The following is a 20,775-nucleotide window of genomic DNA, read 5'->3' as shown; positions in this document are numbered from 1 at the left end:
GTAATCTGGCTAGGGCGAAGGCATGTTTGCGGAGGGAATGTAAATAAAACTTAATGGGGTCATTGTGGGGGTATTGTGAGGGGGACATGGTGTTAGAAGGTGGAAAGTGTAACATGAGGTGAAATGAAAATGAAAATAAAAATATATATGGGGAGAGATAAAGGTGAACCGGAAAGAAACTGGAGATCTGGAATGAAAAAAGGCGAAAAGGTGTTGGTTACAGCTGGGCTATGTTGGACTTGGGTTGGTAGACAACGATGTGCATAAAGGTTAGGTGGTTGTGTTGCCGCCAAAACACGTTAAAGGACGGAGAAATTCGGGAAAATTTCGAAAAAACTGCGTGTAGTATATTAAAAGGAGTGGTATTGTGGTGGCAGATTATGAAAATGAGGCTAACAATTGTCTGACGAAGAAGTAATGGCGTTAAAACCTGTGGGAAGCGGCTAAAAATGATCGGTGATGTGGGAAAAACGGAAATGGAAATAAAGCGAAAGTTATTAGAACTGGCCGAAATGGTTGTTTAAAAGGTGAAAGGAGCTGTTTGTGAACTAGAAACGGTGGATATTATAGCGGCGGTAGTGCTGAAAGCGGCAAAAAAATTTTTTGGTTATAGTTTGGAAGTGGGTTACGTATTGTTGAGTATATATATAGGCGGGATAAAATAGTATAGCAGATTACGGTAAAAAGGAGAAGGTGAATGCAAAGTGAAACTACTGGCAAAAACAGAAAGAGGAAAATAAGACGACAGAAAAGATTTCGAAATGGAACAGTGACAATAACAAACGTAATTGTTGGATTCAAATTAATGATATCAATATAATGGAAGGAAACATTCCACGTGGGAAAAAATATATATAAAAACAAAGATGAGGTGACTTACCGAACAAAAGCGCTGGCAGGTCAATAGACACACAAACAAACACAAACACACACACAAAATTCAAGCTTTCGCAACAAACTGTTGCCTCATCAGGAAAGAGGGAAGGAGAGGGGAAGACGAAAGGAAGTGGGTTTTAAGGGAGAGGGTAAGGAGTCATTCCAATCCCGGGAGCGGAAAGACTTACCTTAGGGGGAAAAAAGGACAGGTATACACTCGCACACACGCACATATCCATCCACACATACAGACACAAGCAGACATATTTAAAGACAAAGAGTTTGGGCAGAGATGTCAGTCGAGGCAGAAGTGTAGAGGCAAAGAAGTTGTTGAAAGACAGGTGAGGTATGAGTGGCGGCAACTTGAAATTAGCGGAGATTGAGGCCTGGCGGATGACGAGAAGAGAGGATATACTGAAGGGCAAGTTCCCATCTCCGGAGTTCGGATAGGTTGGTGTTGGTGGGAAGTATCCAGATAACCCGGACGGTGTAACACTGTGCCAAGATGTGCTGGCTGTGCACCAAGGCATGTTTAGCCACAGGGTGATCCTCATTACCAACAAACACTGTCTGCCTGTGTCCATTCATGCGAATGGACAGTTTGTTGCTGGTCATTCCCACATAGAATGCATCACAGTGTAGGCAGGTCAGTTGGTAAATCACGTGGGTGCTTTCACACGTGGCTCTGCCTCTGATCGTGTACACCTTCCGGGTTACAGGACTGGAGTAGGTGGTGGTGGGAGGGTGCGTGGGACAGGTTTTGCATCGGGGGCGGTTACAAGGATAGGAGCCAGAGGGTAGGGAAGGTGGTTTGGGGATTTCATAGGGATGAACTAACAGGTTACGAAGGTTAGGTGGACGGCGGAAAGACACTCTTGGCGGAGTGGGGAGGATTTCATGAAGGATGGATCTCATTTCAGGGCAGGATTTGAGGAAGTCGTATCCCTGCTGGAGAGCCACATTCAGAGTCTGGTCCAGTCCCGGAAAGTATCCTGTCACAAGTGGGGCACTTTTGTGGTTCTTCTGTGGGGGATTCTGGGTTTGAGGGGACGAGGAAGTGGCTCTGGTTATTTGCTTCTGTACCAGGTCGGGAGGGTAGTTGCGGGATGCGAAGGCTGTTTTCAGGTTGTTGGTGTAATGATTCAGGGATTCCGGACTGGAGCAGATTCGTTTGCCACGAAGACCCAGGCTGTAGGGAAGGGACCGTTTGATGTGGAATGGGTGGCAGCTGTCATAATGGAGGTACTGTTGCTTGTTGGTGGGTCTGATGTGGACGGACGTGTGAAGTTGGCCATTGGACAGGTGGAGGTCAACGTCAAGGAAAGTGGCATGGGATTTGGAGTAGGACCAGGTGAAACTGACGGAACCAAAGGAGTTGAGGTTGGAGAGGAAATTCTGGAGTTCTTCTTCACTGTGAGTCCAGATCATGAAGATGTCATCAATAAATCTGTACCAAACTTTGGGTTGGCAGACTTGGGTAACCAAGAAGGCTTCCTCTAAGCGACCCATGAATAGGTTGGCGTACGAGGGGGCCATCCTGGTGCCCATGGCTGTTCCCTTTAATTGTTGGTATGTCTGGCCCTCAAAAGTGAAGAAGTTGTGGGTCAGGATGAAGCTGGCTAAGGTGATGAGGAAAGAGGTTTTAGGTAGGGTGGCAGGTGATCGGCGTGAAAGGAAATGCTCCATCGCAGCGAGGCCCTGGACGTGCGGAATATTAGTGTATAAGGACGTGGCATCAATGGTTACAAGGATGGTTTCCGGGGGTAACAGATTGGGTAAGGATTCCAGGCGTTCAAGGAAGTGGTTGGTGTCCTTGATGAAGGATGGGAGACTGCATGTAATGGGTTGAAGGTGTTGATCTACGTAGGCGGAGATACGTTCTGTGGGAGCTTGGTAACCAGCTACAATGGGGCGGCCGGGATGATTGGGTTTGTGGATTTTAGGAAGAAGGTAGAAGGTAGGGGTGCGGGGTGTCGGTGGGGTCAGGAGGTTGATGGAGTCAGGTGAAAGGTTTTGCAGGGGGCCTAAGGTTCTGAGAATTCCTTGAAGCTCCGCCTGGACATCGGGAATGGGGTTACCTTGGCAAACTTTGTATGTGGTGTTGTCTGAAAGCTGACGCAGTCCCTCAGCCACATACTCCCGACGATCAAGTACCACGGTCGTGGAACCCTTGTCCGCCGGAAGAATGACGATGGATCGGTCAGCCTTCAGATCACGGATAGCCTGGGCTTCAGCAGTGGTGATGTTGGGTGTAGGATTAAGGTTTTTTAAGAAGGATTGAGATGCAAGGCTGGAAGTCAGAAATTCCTGGAAGGTTTGGAGAGGGTGATTTTGAGGAAGAGGAGGTGGGTCCCGCTGTGACGGAGGACGGAACTGTTCCAGGCAGGGTTCAATTTGGATGGTGTCTTGAGGAGTCGGATCATTAGGAGTAGGATTAGGATCATTTTTCTTCGTGGCAAAGTGATACTTCCAGCAGAGAGTACGGGTGTAGGACAGTAAATCTTTGACGAGGGCTGTTTGGTTGAATCTGGGAGTGGGGCTGAAGGTGAGGCCTTTGGATAGGACAGAGGTTTCGGATTGGGAGAGAGGTTTGGAGGAAAGGTTAACTACTGAATTAGGGTGTTGTGGTTCCAGATTGTGTTGATCGGAATTTTGAGGTTTTGGAGGGAGTGGAGCTGGAAGTGGGAGATTGAGTAGATGGGAGAGACTGGGTTTGTGTGCAATGAGAGGAGGTTGAGGTTTGCTGGAAAGGTTGTGAAGGGTGAGTGAGTTGCCTTTCCGGAGGTGGGAAACCAGGAGATTGGATAGTTTTTTGAGGTGGAGGGTGGCATGCTGTTCTAATTTACGGTTGGCCTGTAGGAGGATGCTCTGAACAGCCGGTGTGGATGTGGGGGAGGAAAGATTAAGGACTTTTATTAAGGATAGGAGTTGACGGGTGTGTTCATTGGCTGAGTTGATGTGTAGGTGAAGGATTAGGTGGGTGAGGGCAATGGATTGTTCAGTTTGGAACTGGTATAGGGACTGATGGAAGGAAGGGTTGCAGCCAGAGATGGGAACTTTGAGTGTGAGGCCTTTGGGGGTAATGCCAAATGTCAGACAAGCCTGAGAAAATAAAATATGCGAGCGTAATCTGGCTAGGGCGAAGGCATGTTTGCGGAGGGAATGTAAATAAAACTTAATGGGGTCATTGTGGGGGTGTTGTGAGGGTGACATGGTGTTAGAAGGTGGAAAGTGTAACATGAGGTGAAATGAAAATGAAAATAAAAATATATATGGGGAGAGATAAAGGTGAACCGGAAAGAAACTGGAGATCTGGAATGAAAAAAGGCGAAAAGGTGTTGGTTACAGCTGGGCTATGTTGGACTTGGGTTGGTAGACAACGATGTGCATAAAGGTTAGGTGGTTGTGTTGCCGCCAAAACACGTTAAAGGACGGAGAAATTCGGGAAAATTTCGAAAAAACTGCGTGTAGTATATTAAAAGGAGTGGTATTGTGGTGGCAGATTATGAAAATGAGGCTAACAATTGTCTGACGAAGAAATAATAATCACCTGCCACCCTACCTAAAACCTCTTTCCTCATCACCTTAGCCAGCTTCATCCTGACCCACAACTTCTTCACTTTTGAGGACCAGACATACCAACAATTAAAGGGAACAGCCATGGGCACCAGGATGGTCCCCTCGTACGCCAACCTATTCATGGGTCGCTTAGAGGAAGCCTTCTTGGTTACCCAAGTCTGCCAACCCAAAGTTTGGTACAGATTTATTGATGACATCTTTATGATCTGGACTCACAGTGAAGAAGAACTCCAGAATTTCCTCTCCAACCTCAACTCCTTTGGTTCCGTCAGTTTCACCTGGTCCTACTCCAAATCCCATGCCACTTTCCTTGACGTTGACCTCCACCTGTCCAATGGCCAACTTCACACGTCCGTCCACATCAAACCCACCAACAAGCAACAGTACCTCCATTATGACAGCTGCCACCCATTCCACATCAAACGGTCCCTTCCCTACAGCCTGGGTCTTCGTGGCAAACGAATCTGCTCCAGTCCGGAATCCCTGAATCATTACACCAACAACCTGAAAACAGCTTTCGCATCCCGCAACTACCCTCCCGACCTGGTACAGAAGCAAATAACCAGAGCCACTTCCTCGTCCCCTCAAACCCAGAATCCCCCACAGAAGAACCACAAAAGTGCCCCACTTGTGACAGGATACTTTCCGGGACTGGACCAGACTCTGAATGTGGCTCTCCAGCAGGGATACGACTTCCTCAAATCCTGCCCTGAAATGAGATCCATCCTTCATGAAATCCTCCCCACTCCGCCAAGAGTGTCTTTCCGCCGTCCACCTAACCTTCGTAACCTGTTAGTTCATCCCTATGAAATCCCCAAACCACCTTCCCTACCCTCTGGCTCCTATCCTTGTAACCGCCCCCGATGCAAAACCTGTCCCATGCACCCTCCCACCACCACCTACTCCAGTCCTGTAACCCGGAAGGTGTACACGATCAGAGGCAGAGCCACGTGTGAAAGCACCCACGTGATTTACCAACTGACCTGCCTACACTGTGATGCATTCTATGTGGGAATGACCAGCAACAAACTGTCCATTCGCATGAATGGACACAGGCAGACAGTGTTTGTTGGTAATGAGGATCACCCTGTGGCTAAACATGCCTTGGTGCACAGCCAGCACATCTTGGCACAGTGTTACACCGTCCGGGTTATCTGGATACTTCCCACCAACACCAACCTATCCGAACTCCGGAGATGGGAACTTGCCCTTCAGTATATCCTCTCTTCTCGTCATCCGCCAGGCCTCAATCTCCGCTAATTTCAAGTTGCCGCCACTCATACCTCACCTGTCTTTCAACAACTTCTTTGCCTCTACACTTCTGCCTCGACTGACATCCTTGCCCAAACTCTTTGTCTTTAAATATGTCTGCTTGTGTCTGTATGTGTGCATGGATATGTGCGTGTGTGCGAGTGTATACCTGTCCTTTTTTCCCCCTAAGGTAAGTCTTTCCGCTCCCGGGATTGGAATGACTCCTTACCCTCTCCCTTAAAACCCACTTCCTTTCGTCTTCCCCTCTCCTTCCCTCTTTCCTGATGAGGCAACAGTTTGTTGCGAAAGCTTGAATTTTGTGTGTGTGTTTGTGTTTGTTTGTGTGTCTATCGACCTGCCAGCGCTTTTGTTCGGTAAGTCACCTCATCTTTATTTTTTTATATATTTTTTCCCACGTGGAATGTTTCCTTCCATTATATTGATATCATTAATTTGAATCCAACAATTACGTTTGTTATTGTCACTGTTCCATTTCGAAATCTTTTCTGTCGTCTTATTTTCCTCTTTCTGTTTTTGCCAGTAGTTTCACTTTGCATTCACCTTCTCCTTTTTACCGTAATCTGCTATACTATTTTATCCCGCCTATATATATACTCAACAATACGTAACCCACTTCCAAACTATAACCAAAAAATTTTTTTGCCGCTTTCAGCACTACCGCCGCTATAATATCCACCGTTTCTAGTTCACAAACAGCTCCTTTCACCTTTTAAACAACCATTTCGGCCAGTTCTAATAACTTTCGCTTTATTTCCATTTCCGTTTTTCCGACATCACCGATCATTTTTAGCCGCTTCCCACAGGTTTTAACGCCATTATTTCTTCGTCAGACAATTGTTAGCCTCATTTTCATAATCTGCCACCACAATACCACTCCTTTTAATATACTACACGCAGTTTTTTCGAAATTTTCCCGAATTTCTCCGTCCTTTAACGTGTTTTGGCGGCAACACAACCACCTAACCTTTATGCACATCGTTGTCTACCAACCCAAGTCCAACATAGCCCAGCTGTAACCAACACCTTTTCGCCTTTTTTCATTCCAGATCTCCAGTTTCTTTCCGGTTCACCTTTATCTCTCCCCATATATATTTTTATTTTCATTTTCATTTCACCTCATGTTACACTTTCCACCTTCTAACACCATGTCACCCTCACAACACCCCCACAATGACCCCATTAAGTTTTATTTACATTCCCTCCGCAAACATGCCTTCGCCCTAGCCAGATTACGCTCGCATATTTTATTTTCTCAGGCTTGTCTGACATTTGGCATTACCCCCAAAGGCCTCACACTCAAAGTTCCCATCTCTGGCTGCAACCCTTCCTTCCATCAGTCCCTATACCAGTTCCAAACTGAACAATCCATTGCCCTCACCCACCTAATCCTTCACCTACACATCAACTCAGCCAATGAACACACCCGTCAACTCCTATCCTTAATAAAAGTCCTTAATCTTTCCTCCCCCACATCCACACCGGCTGTTCAGAGCATCCTCCTACAGGCCAACCGTAAATTAGAACAGCATGCCACCCTCCACCTCAAAAAACTATCCAATCTCCTGGTTTCCCACCTCCGGAAAGGCAACTCACTCACCCTTCACAACCTTTCCAGCAAACCTCAACCTCCTCTCATTGCACACAAACCCAGTCTCTCCCATCTACTCAATCTCCCACTTCCAGCTCCACTCCCTCCAAAACCTCAAAATTCCGATCAACACAATCTGGAACCACAACACCCTAATTCAGTAGTTAACCTTTCCTCCAAACCTCTCTCCCAATCCGAAACCTCTGTCCTATCCAAAGGCCTCACCTTCAGCCCCACTCCCAGATTCAACCAAACAGCCCTCGTCAAAGATTTACTGTCCTACACCCGTACTCTCTGCTGGAAGTATCACTTTGCCACGAAGAAAAATGATCCTAATCCTACTCCTAATGATCCGACTCCTCAAGACACCATCCAAATTGAACCCTGCCTGGAACAGTTCCGTCCTCCGTCACAGCGGGACCCACCTCCTCTTCCTCAAAATCACCCTCTCCAAACCTTCCAGGAATTTCTGACTTCCAGCCTTGCATCTCAATCCTTCTTAAAAAACCTTAATCCTACACCCAACATCACCACTGCTGAAGCCCAGGCTATCCGTGATCTGAAGGCTGACCGATCCATCGTCATTCTTCCGGCGGACAAGGGTTCCACGACCGTGGTACTTGATCGTCGGGAGTATGTGGCTGAGGGACTGCGTCAGCTTTCAGACAACACCACATACAAAGTTTGCCAAGGTAACCCCATTCCCGATGTCCAGGCGGAGCTTCAAGGAATTCTCAGAACCTTAGGCCCCCTGCAAAACCTTTCACCTGACTCCATCAACCTCCTGACCCCACCGACACCCCGCACCCCTACCTTCTACCTTCTTCCTAAAATCCACAAACCCAATCATCCCGGCCGCCCCATTGTAGCTGGTTACCAAGCTCCCACAGAACGTATCTCCGCCTACGTAGATCAACACCTTCAACCCATTACATGCAGTCTCCCATCCTTCATCAAGGACACCAACCACTTCCTTGAACGCCTGGAATCCTTACCCAATCTGTTACCCCCGGAAACCATCCTTGTAACCATTGATGCCACGTCCTTATACACTAATATTCCGCACGTCCAGGGCCTCGCTGCGATGGAGCATTTCCTTTCACGCCGATCACCTGCCACCCTACCTAAAACCTCTTTCCTCATCACCTTAGCCAGCTTCATCCTGACCCACAACTTCTTCACTTTTGAGGGCCAGACATACCAACAATTAAAGGGAACAGCCATGGGCACCAGGATGGCCCCCTCGTACGCCAACCTATTCATGGGTCGCTTAGAGGAAGCCTTCTTGGTTACCCAAGTCTGCCAACCCAAAGTTTGGTACAGATTTATTGATGACATCTTCATGATCTGGACTCACAGTGAAGAAGAACTCCAGAATTTCCTCTCCAACCTCAACTCCTTTGGTTCCGTCAGTTTCACCTGGTCCTACTCCAAATCCCATGCCACTTTCCTTGACGTTGACCTCCACCTGTCCAATGGCCAACTTCACACGTCCGTCCACATCAAACCCACCAACAAGCAACAGTACCTCCATTATGACAGCTGCCACCCATTCCACATCAAACGGTCCCTTCCCTACAGCCTGGGTCTTCGTGGCAAACGAATCTGCTCCAGTCCGGAATCCCTGAATCATTACACCAACAACCTGAAAACAGCCTTCGCATCCCGCAACTACCCTCCCGACCTGGTACAGAAGCAAATAACCAGAGCCACTTCCTCGTCCCCTCAAACCCAGAATCCCCCACAGAAGAACCACAAAAGTGCCCCACTTGTGACAGGATACTTTCCGGGACTGGACCAGACTCTGAATGTGGCTCTCCAGCAGGGATACGACTTCCTCAAATCCTGCCCTGAAATGAGATCCATCCTTCATGAAATCCTCCCCACTCCGCCAAGAGTGTCTTTCCGCCGTCCACCTAACCTTCGTAACCTGTTAGTTCATCCCTATGAAATCCCCAAACCACCTTCCCTACCCTCTGGCTCCTATCCTTGTAACCGCCCCCGATGCAAAACCTGTCCCATGCACCCTCCCACCACCACCTACTCCAGTCCTGTAACCCGGAAGGTGTACACGATCAGAGGCAGAGCCACGTGTGAAAGCACCCACGTGATTTACCAACTGACCTGCCTACACTGTGATGCATTCTATGTGGGAATGACCAGCAACAAACTGTCCATTCACATGAATGGACACAGGCAGACAGTGTTTGTTGGTAATGAGGATCACCCTGTGGCTAAACATGCCTTGGTGCACAGCCAGCACATCTTGGCATAGTGTTACACCGTCCGGGTTATCTGGATACTTCCCACCAACACCAACCTATCCGAACTCCGGAGATGGGAACTTGCCCTTCTCGTCATCCGCCAGGCCTCAATCTCCGCTAATTTCAAGTTGCCGCCACTCATACCTCACCTGTCTTTCAACAACTTCTTTGCCTCTACACTTCTGCCTCGACTGACATCTCTGCCCAAACTCTTTGTCTTTAAATATGTCTGCTTGTGTCTGTATGTGTGGATGGATATGTGCGTGTGTGCGAGTGTATACCTGTCCTTTTTTCCCCCTAAGGTAAGTCTTTCCACTCCCGGGATTGGAATGACTCCTTACCCTCTCCCTTAAAACCCACTTCCTTTCGTCTTCCCCTCTCCTTCCCTCTTTCCTGATGAGGCAACAGTTTGTTGCGAAAGCTTGAATTTTGTGTGTGTGTTTGTGTTTGTTTGTGTGTCTATCGACCTGCCAGCGCTTTTGTTCGGTAAGTCACCTCATCTTTGTTTTTATATATTTTTTTTCCCACGTGGAATGTTTCCTTCCATTATATTGATATCATTAATTTGAATCCAACAATTACGTTTGTTATTGTCACTGTTCCATTTCGAAATCTTTTCTGTCGTCTTATTTTCCTCTTTCTGTTTTTGCCAGTAGTTTCACTTTGCATTCACCTTCTCCTTTTTACCGTAATCTGCTATACTATTTTATCCCGCCTATATATATACTCAACAATACGTAACCCACTTCCAAACTATAACCAAAAAATTTTTTTGCCGCTTTCAGCACTACCGCCGCTATAATATCCACCGTTTCTAGTTCACAAACAGCTCCTTTCACCTTTTAAACAACCATTTCGGCCAGTTCTAATAACTTTCGCTTTATTTCCATTTCCGTTTTTCCCACATCACCGATCATTTTTAGCCGCTTCCCACAGGTTTTAACGCCATTACTTCTTCGTCAGACAATTGTTAGCCTCATTTTCATAATCTGCCACCACAATACCACTCCTTTTAATATACTACACGCAGTTTTTTCGAAATTTTCCCGAATTTCTCCGTCCTTTAACGTGTTTTGGCGGCAACACAACCACCTAACCTTTATGCACATCGTTGTCTACCAACCCAAGTCCAACATAGCCCAGCTGTAACCAACACCTTTTCGCCTTTTTTCATTCCAGATCTCCAGTTTCTTTCCGGTTCACCTTTATCTCTCCCCATATATATTTTTATTTTCATTTTCATTTCACCTCATGTTACACTTTCCACCTTCTAACACCATGTCACCCTCACAACACCCCCACAATGACCCCATTAAGTTTTATTTACATTCCCTCCGCAAACATGCCTTCGCCCTAGCCAGATTACGCTCGCATATTTTATTTTCTCAGGCTTGTCTGACATTTGGCATTACCCCCAAAGGCCTCACACTCAAAGTTCCCATCTCTGGCTGCAACCCTTCCTTCCATCAGTCCCTATACCAGTTCCAAACTGAACAATCCATTGCCCTCACCCACCTAATCCTTCACCTACACATCAACTCAGCCAATGAACACACCCGTCAACTCCTATCCTTAATAAAAGTCCTTAATCTTTCCTCCCCCACATCCACACCGGCTGTTCAGAGCATCCTCCTACAGGCCAACCGTAAATTAGAACAGCATGCCACCCTCCACCTCAAAAAACTATCCAATCTCCTGGTTTCCCACCTCCGGAAAGGCAACTCACTCACCCTTCACAACCTTTCCAGCAAACCTCAACCTCCTCTCATTGCACACAAACCCAGTCTCTCCCATCTACTCAATCTCCCACTTCCAGCTCCACTCCCTCCAAAACCTCAAAATTCCGATCAACACAATCTGGAACCACAACACCCTAATTCAGTAGTTAACCTTTCCTCCAAACCTCTCTCCCAATCCGAAACCTCTGTCCTATCCAAAGGCCTCACCTTCAGCCCCACTCCCAGATTCAACCAAACAGCCCTCGTCAAAGATTTACTGTCCTACACCCGTACTCTCTGCTGGAAGTATCACTTTGCCACGAAGAAAAATGATCCTAATCCTACTCCTAATGATCCGACTCCTCAAGACACCATCCAAATTGAACCCTGCCTGGAACAGTTCCGTCCTCCGTCACAGCGGGACCCACCTCCTCTTCCTCAAAATCACCCTCTCCAAACCTTCCAGGAATTTCTGACTTCCAGCCTTGCATCTCAATCCTTCTTAAAAAACCTTAATCCTACACCCAACATCACCACTGCTGAAGCCCAGGCTATCCGTGATCTGAAGGCTGACCGATCCATCGTCATTCTTCCGGCGGACAAGGGTTCCACGACCGTGGTACTTGATCGTCGGGAGTATGTGGCTGAGGGACTGCGTCAGCTTTCAGACAACACCACATACAAAGTTTGCCAAGGTAACCCCATTCCCGATGTCCAGGCGGAGCTTCAAGGAATTCTCAGAACCTTAGGCCCCCTGCAAAACCTTTCACCTGACTCCATCAACCTCCTGACCCCACCGACACCCCGCACCCCTACCTTCTACCTTCTTCCTAAAATCCACAAACCCAATCATCCCGGCCGCCCCATTGTAGCTGGTTACCAAGCTCCCACAGAACGTATCTCCGCCTACGTAGATCAACACCTTCAACCCATTACATGCAGTCTCCCATCCTTCATCAAGGACACCAACCACTTCCTTGAACGCCTGGAATCCTTACCCAATCTGTTACCCCCGGAAACCATCCTTGTAACCATTGATGCCACGTCCTTATACACTAATATTCCGCACGTCCAGGGCCTCGCTGCGATGGAGCATTTCCTTTCACGCCGATCACCTGCCACCCTACCTAAAACCTCTTTCCTCATCACCTTAGCCAGCTTCATCCTGACCCACAACTTCTTCACTTTTGAGGGCCAGACATACCAACAATTAAAGGGAACAGCCATGGGCACCAGGATGGCCCCCTCGTACGCCAACCTATTCATGGGTCGCTTAGAGGAAGCCTTCTTGGTTACCCAAGTCTGCCAACCCAAAGTTTGGTACAGATTTATTGATGACATCTTCATGATCTGGACTCACAGTGAAGAAGAACTCCAGAATTTCCTCTCCAACCTCAACTCCTTTGGTTCCATCAGTTTCACCTGGTCCTACTCCAAATCCCATGCCACTTTCCTTGACGTTGACCTCCACCTGTCCAATGGCCAACTTCACACGTCCGTCCACATCAAACCCACCAACAAGCAACAGTACCTCCATTATGACAGCTGCCACCCATTCCACATCAAACGGTCCCTTCCCTACAGCCTGGGTCTTCGTGGCAAACGAATCTGCTCCAGTCCGGAATCCCTGAATCATTACACCAACAACCTGAAAACAGCTTTCGCATCCCGCAACTACCCTCCCGACCTGGTACAGAAGCAAATAACCAGAGCCACTTCCTCGTCCCCTCAAACCCAGAATCCCCCACAGAAGAACCACAAAAGTGCCCCACTTGTGACAGGATACTTTCCGGGACTGGACCAGACTCTGAATGTGGCTCTCCAGCAGGGATACGACTTCCTCAAATCCTGCCCTGAAATGAGATCCATCCTTCATGAAATCCTCCCCACTCCGCCAAGAGTGTCTTTCCGCCGTCCACCTAACCTTCGTAACCTGTTAGTTCATCCCTATGAAATCCCCAAACCACCTTCCCTACCCTCTGGCTCCTATCCTTGTAACCGCCCCCGATGCAAAACCTGTCCCACGCACCCTCCCACCACCACCTACTCCAGTCCTGTAACCCGGAAGGTGTACACGATCAGAGGCAGAGCCACGTGTGAAAGCACCCACGTGATTTACCAACTGACCTACCTACACTGTGATGCATTCTATGTGGGAATGACCAGCAACAAACTGTCCATTCGCATGAATGGACACAGGCAGACAGTGTTTGTTGGTAATGAGGATCACCCTGTGGCTAAACATGCCTTGGTGCACAGCCAGCACATCTTGGCACAGTGTTACACCGTCCGGGTTATCTGGATACTTCCCACCAACACCAACCTATCCGAACTCCGGAGATGGGAACTTGCCCTTCTCGTCATCCGCCAGGCCTCAATCTCCGATAATTTCAAGTTGCCGCCACTCATACCTCACCTGTCTTTCAACAACTTCTTTGCCTCTACACTTCTGCCTCGACTGACATCTCTGTCCAAACTCTTTGTCTTTAAATATGTCTGCTTGTGTCTGTATGTGTCGATGGATATGTGCGTGTGTGCGAGTGTATACCTGTCCTTTTTTCCCCCTAAGGTAAGTCTTTCCGCTCCCGGGATTGGAATGACTCCTTACCCTCTCCCTTAAAACCCACTTCCTTTCGTCTTCCCCTCTCCTTCCCTCTTTCCTGATGAGGCAACAGTTTGTTGCGAAAGCTTGAATTTTGTGTGTGTGTTTGTGTTTGTTTGTGTGTCTATCGACCTGCCAGCGCTTTTGTTCGGTAAGTCACCTCATCTTTGTTTTTATATATACAAGTTGTACTTTGAATTTTTTGAAGCTTTGGAGTAAGTTGGGACCTAGCTGAGATATTGCATGGTTATTTACACTCTTGCATAGGATAAACATTCACCCTTGGAAGCTGGTTAACCTTGTTGCTGCATGTCATAACGAAAATAAACCTAACAGTTTCATGAAAAACAAATCCTTGTGAATTGTGAAACTTTATTACACAAATTTAGCAAACTCAAGTGGCAGACTCTGCAAGAGAGGCACTCTGCATCGCGGTGTAGCTAGCTCGCCAGGTTTCGAGAGGGTGCGTTTCTGGATGAGGTATCGAATATATTGCTTCCCCCTACTTATACCTCCAGAGGAGATCACGAATGTAAAATCAGAGAGATTCGAGCGCGCACGGAGGCTTTCAGACAGTCGTTCTTCCCGCGAACCATACGCGACTGGAACAGGAAAGGGAGGTAATGACAGTGGCACGTAAAGTGCCCTCCGCCACACACCGTTGGGTGGCTTGCGGAGTATAAATGTAGATCTAGATGTAGAAATCCCTGCCTATTTTCTATTAAATAATTGGGGCAAATGTGATGAGTGAATGGTTAGGCCCTAGAAGTTAATGCAGCCAGACATTAGAAAAAGTAAACCTTTCACTATGGCCCATGATGGCATGCCACTAACTAAAACTTTAAAAGTAGATAATCCGTGCAGTAGTGCTGTGGGCTCAGAGCGGTTTAGTAATCCATTGGACATTGACCTTCAAGTGATACTTGTTCAGTTCAGTATTTCAGTTTTATGTTTACATTTTCAAGTTAGTCAGTGCATATGGGAATTAGTGGACAGTGCAGTACAGTCACACAGTCAACCTGCTGGATCCTTCAGGCTAGTCAGCCAGCACAGAGAATAGTGATCCATCAGAACAGTGAATGATTTGCGAAATAAATAAAGCAAGAACTTGTCGACAGCCCAAACATCTGAAAGGCATTCCTACTCAGTCATAGAGCAGTTCTTCTCAAACTTGGAGAGTACTATGGAAGCATAAGCTATCACTTTTTCTGTGCCTTCCTGAATTTGTTCTAGAACTGTCCCTATTCCAAAACTGCTAACATCAGTGTGAACTTTGCCTTGGCATTCTCCTCATACAATGATAGAATTGGAGAATATGTTAGTACTTCCTTAAGGACAAGGAAACATCATTCTTGTGCCCTGTTACAGGAAAATTTTGTGTCTTCCCACAGTAGTCCTTGGTATAGAGGTCCTTCATGAATCACTGGTAGTATAAGCACATTCTCAGAAAACTTCTCGTATCACAAAAGTCCCAAGGAGTAGGAAAATCTGTGCCTGTTCGTATTTTCTCTGGATGAGATGGACTCCATCAACATTCACTAGGTGCCCCAAGATTTTTATTTCCTGTGTGATGAAGAGGAACGTTTTCGGACTCAGGTGAAGACCTGCAGTCTGAATACACTTCAACATGGTTGTCAGATGGCTTTGATATTCTTCAAATGTTTAAAAATATTGTCACCGTTACAAAGTTCTTCTATGGTCCAGAGGTACAGATGAATGATGGGAGATTCCTGAAGACCCATTCAGTGATCTTGAAGTCTTCATGGGAGGGGTTACTTTCAGCACTCACCATAGAACATGAACAGAACTCAAGGATCTATCAGAGACACCTTTTGGAGGTCCAGTAACAAGATCTAGAGACAGGGTGCTGTAGTCAGCTCCAGTAAGGAGAGCTGAAACAGCTGATCACTGCTGCTCCAGGAGAGAGAGCAGTGCCATAAGTTTTGCTGACGTTAGTGTGGTGTAGTGGTAGTGTCACTGCCTGGCACGCTGTGGATCACTATTTCAAACCTGACCACCAGCCATTATTTTTTATTTCTAATTTAGCATTTCTAATATATTCTTGAAATATCTCATTTCAGTATATCTGGAATAGTCAATGGTTGTATAAATACTAGTTTTGTCAAATATTTGATATTCGTTTAAAAAACTGCACTCTCTGTCCAATATATCAGTTCTTTCCTGGCTCTGTGTTTTGGTGTCAGCAACAAATGTGCTTTCAGTGCTAGCTATGGTACTTAAATGATAATGTTACCTTCAGATTTGGACTTGATTGTGGTTCTGATATGGCAATTGGAGTACCTGCCTCTTTGGTGAAACTCTGCTGGAGCAGAAGAAGTTTTACTATGGTAGAAAAAAGACATTCTCTGCATTTTTTATTTGAGTTACTTAACTTATTGCAGACAACACTCTGCTGAGCACAAAATACGGTCCTGAGCTCATACATACTGAAAGAACTCAAACAGAATACCCACATATTTGAAATTAGATCAAATGTTCACTCATATGTACCAGAAACAGGAATATACATGGTATTGCTTGGATTAAATAATTGTTTGCACATTAGCAAAATATTTTTCAATACTATATCTCATGACACAAGGTAATTTCACAAAAATAAATGTAAAATGGTAGTAGAGTCATGGCTGAAAGAAAAACCATTCAGAAGACTAATGACTTTATAGGTATTGAAAAGAAAATACCATCTTTTATTATAAATGTACCTGTGAACAAACCAAGGCACAACTTTCAGCATACAACTAAATTTGTGTTCTATGTAATTTCTGCAACAAAATTAAAATTGCATATAACCTTTTCTTATGAAGTTTGTTTAACTAGAAACGAGATACATAATGAATAGTCAAACAAGGGCTGATGCAAACCTCTGTTGCAGATATGAGGTCCCATGACCAAGGCATTTCTTGTATACTAGTGGACAGGCAAAGTAAGGAATCATTTAACAAATCTATCACTTCTTCCAGTCCAGTATACCTTGGGTTCATGATGTGTAAACTTACTGCATCATTATAACATGTTCATCTAATTTGTCAATGCAAGTGGCATTAACACCCTGGAGCCTGGCCAGCAATTTCAGTTAACCTGACTCCATTAACTTTTCCACATAGTCTCATGTAACAATTATTGTCTGTGAAACACCAATAATGGGTGAAGAAGAAATCTTGGCAAGTACAGCTGCTGCTTCTGTTCTTGCCCAAATGAGACTAGGATGTTAGCACAGGAAGCAGAACTAACTGCAGTGTTTCCATGCTGTATTCAAATGTTTGGAGCACATTTAAAAAAAATCACTGTAAATTATATATCAGTCTCTTATTAGTAGGTCAAAATGAGATAACATTTTTCATGTCTCTTGACAATTAGCTTGGTTTATAATTTGAGTATGTTGTTCCTTTCCTGAGGTTCTTTATTTGCTTCATTATTTTAACTCTTCAGCGGTCCTGGTAGTCTGTCCCAATGATACAGAAACATCCTGTAGAGATACAATTCTGTGAATGTACAGCTAGTCAGTTTTCTTACTTTCTGAAGTTTTTACTCCAAAGAAGTCTCAGTACAAATATTTGTTTGTAGATTCAGTCAATCCAACAATCATGTAAGTGCTCTCAGATGCAATGTCTATATGAAATCTCTGTCACGTTTGGTAATACCAGTCAGTGGTTGGTGCTTCTGGTGTACTCAAAGGAATAGAGTAGGAATTTAATGAGCTCTCTCATGACATTCTGTATACGTTCTGTACACCATATGCTTTTGAGTGGACCCATTCATTTAATTAATTAATTCAATCGTTCATTCATCATGTTCCATAAATCCTATGAAGAAGGAGAATCTTCATTGATGTGGAACAGGTCAACATATGTGTTGTGGTCAGAATCAGATTTTAGTGAGAATTCATTTTTTCTAGTTAAAACTAGTTTATACTGAATCTAGAATTTTTTAGGTATAACTGGACTTTACTGTTATACATGTTTGAAGCTAAGATAAAACTAGCTTTAACTTTGAACATTAGATAAAACTAGTTTCAGCTAGAGGAACTTGTTTGGGGGGAAATAATTCAGTCAAGAGCAATTAAGTGTTGATTGAGATTTAAAAAAACATTTTTATTGTTTAATATAATATGATTATAAATTATTTTTCACATTTTTACGGAACATCACAGAGGTTCCAAAATAAGCCCCATTTTCTTCACACTCTTTTTTTGGTGAATTTTCACACGTAGAGAGCTAAATATTTATTCTCTCTATTGTTACGTTCACATATTTTCTTGAAATTTTAGTTTTTAGTCTCTCTTGACTTCCATGACCAATGGCCACAGGAGCTGCTTCAATAATATCAAAAATTTTGTCTACATGTAAATCGTAGGCCCCACTCCACAGGCTCTTTCTTTGTCCCTAAATTTCATGTAGCCTACCACAAATATTAATACTCTTGAATCAATTTAATCTTCTGCAATGTTTCTGTGTCTTTTTTTCAGCTAATTGTGCTTCTTCAGTTTTGTATAGAAATTTATTGAATTTATTGTAAGTTTCTTCTGTGATAATATTGCAGAGTGTTTTTTTTTCTGTTTTTGTTTTCGTGTTCATCAATAGGTAATATCCTTTCTAAAAATGCTTCCTTCCATCGTGTTTATTGATTTAGATGTCAGGCAATGCTGCTCATCAAATTAGTCATACTAATGCATCGTGTGTACACTAAATGAACCTTGATCTGGGTCTAAACAGTTTTAACAAAGTCATTTTGTCAAAACATGTTTTGTCTAGCCAAAATCATTTTTAACTGACATTCGTTTTTGACTAGCAATAATTCTAGTTATAACAAAGGTATTCAGTATAATTTAAATTAACTAGTAAGAACATGTTCTTACTACAAATCGGTTTTTGTTGAAAAATATGCGTTAACAAAAGATAAGCAACATGTGCAAACTTAATCTGCACTGTAATGATCATAAACTATCACTATAATGTAAAACACTATTTGTGCTGATCTGAACAAAAGAGGCAACATAGTAAATTACAAAAAAGACAGATTGCTACTCACTGTATAAAGAAGGCTTTGAGTTGCAATCAGGCACAACAAAAAGATGGCTATACATTTGAGCTTTCAGCCTAAAGGCCCAGTAGATAACACACACACACACACACACACACACACACACACACACACGCGCACACACGCACACACGCATGCACGACGGGCACACGGTCAACACGACCACTGTCCCTGGTGCTATGGGCAGACTGCACACAATATTTACTGTGTGTCTTCTACTTTAGAAGAGGGCCTTCTGGCCTAAAGCTCGAATGTATAGCAGTGTTTTTACTCTCTCTCTCTCTCTCTCTCTCTCTCTCTTTCTCTGTGCATGTGTGTGTGTGTGTGTGTGTGTGTGTGTGTGTGTGTGTGAGTGTGTGTGTCCGAAACTCACCATCTCCTCTGTATGGTGAGTAGCAGTCCATCCTTTTCATAATACTGTCATTATTCCATCTTGGATTTTTCAATGTTTAATTTAATCTAATAAATTAGAAGGAAAGCCATTTTATAACTTTGATTTTGGTGCAACTATTAACAGGCCATCAGGAATTATGCGATCTGATGACCACCAGTATACGCTTTTAAACGGTGATGCCTTTCCATGATAAGAACATATTCCTGGAGTTGTTTAGGTTATCTGTTTTAGTAAAAAGGTTGTGTTAATTACAGAAATAGTCCCTAGACTACAATCTGCAACCAATAACTGCAATAATTTTCACAACTGTTCATTTTTCAGTAGTTTCTGTAACTTATAGGATCAGTTAAAACAATTTTATGTGGCTTTCAAATTTCATATTAACAAAATACAGATATCTGAAAGCAAATTAACCCATCATATGTCTTATACCCTATGGCACAGCTCACTAGCCTAATGCTTCCGAATTTTACCTTCACATTGTTCATATTCTTATCCTCCCCTCCCCATCCTTAGCAGTCAAAAGTCAACAACTCATTTTGCCTCCATTCTGTAGCTGCTTGTCTAGTGAAAGAGAACTGCATTAACTTACAAGTGTATATTCTTTATCAAATCTCAGTCACATCTGTACAGACAAACTCTATGAACCAGATTTACAGTGCAAAGTAACATAAAAGTTGTTTCAGTTCCAAATTATGAGCAATGTATTAAACAAACTTACCTTACAGGAAATAGCTCGGCTCCATAGATCCAAGGAATTTCATAAACTCCAATGTATCTCGAGAACAGCAACAATGTAAAAGCTACTAGAGCTATTCCAGTGACAGGAAGCTGTAGAGCATTATCAACTGTCACTGCTGAACTGCAGATGTCTGTTCCATTTGACTTCAATATGGTGAATCTTGTTCCATTTTCTTTGAAATTTCCTGTTTCACCCACATGATCATTATTAGCATCTGTAGCATTCGGCTCAACTACTGTGTATGATATGCCAAGTGAACCAATTTTTGTGTCAGCAAAAGTCACCGAATTACAGTCCATTCTGTACCTAACTCCTGCATAATTATTCTCAAACACATTTACACATGTGCCAAGTGCTATGTTACAGATACAGCAGACCACAATTGATGTGAGTGCCAGTTCTCGTTTTCCAAACTTTTTCAACAGCACTGTGAAGATGCTAATGCTAATGAACCCTAGAAGTGAGGCATACACCTGTTGAAAAATGTGTCATACTTAGTACACACTATATCACATTAATTAAATTAACAAGCAAATGAAACTAGTCATCATTTAAAGACAGAAAAGGTACATCCCAATTGCAGATATTGTGAAAAAACAGTGTTCAACAAAATTTATTTGGACAACAAGGAACAAAGGAATGAAAATTTCACTATTATTAGCTTTTAATTAGTAACTGA

The 20,775-nt window shown here is 44.2% G+C and overlaps 1 protein-coding gene across 1 annotated transcript in view; it reads right to left on the bottom strand.

The window, feature by feature from the left end:
- The window catches only part of LOC124615918 (proton myo-inositol cotransporter hmit-1.3-like), a 45,006-nt gene that overhangs the window by 10,234 nt on the left and 13,997 nt on the right, over positions 1–20,775 (bottom strand). The window contains exon 3 of the mRNA XM_047144099.1: positions 20,076–20,569. Coding sequence (XP_047000055.1) covers positions 20,076–20,569 — 494 coding nt within the window. The remainder of the gene's footprint in view (positions 1–20,075; positions 20,570–20,775) is intronic.

Source organism: Schistocerca americana, chromosome 5 (assembly GCF_021461395.2).
Source record: "Schistocerca americana isolate TAMUIC-IGC-003095 chromosome 5, iqSchAmer2.1, whole genome shotgun sequence".
In the NCBI taxonomy this organism is placed as follows: Eukaryota; Metazoa; Arthropoda; class Insecta; order Orthoptera; family Acrididae; genus Schistocerca; species Schistocerca americana.
The sequence above is the reverse complement of the archived record's forward strand: the minus strand, read 5'-3'. Positions and strand labels throughout refer to the sequence as shown.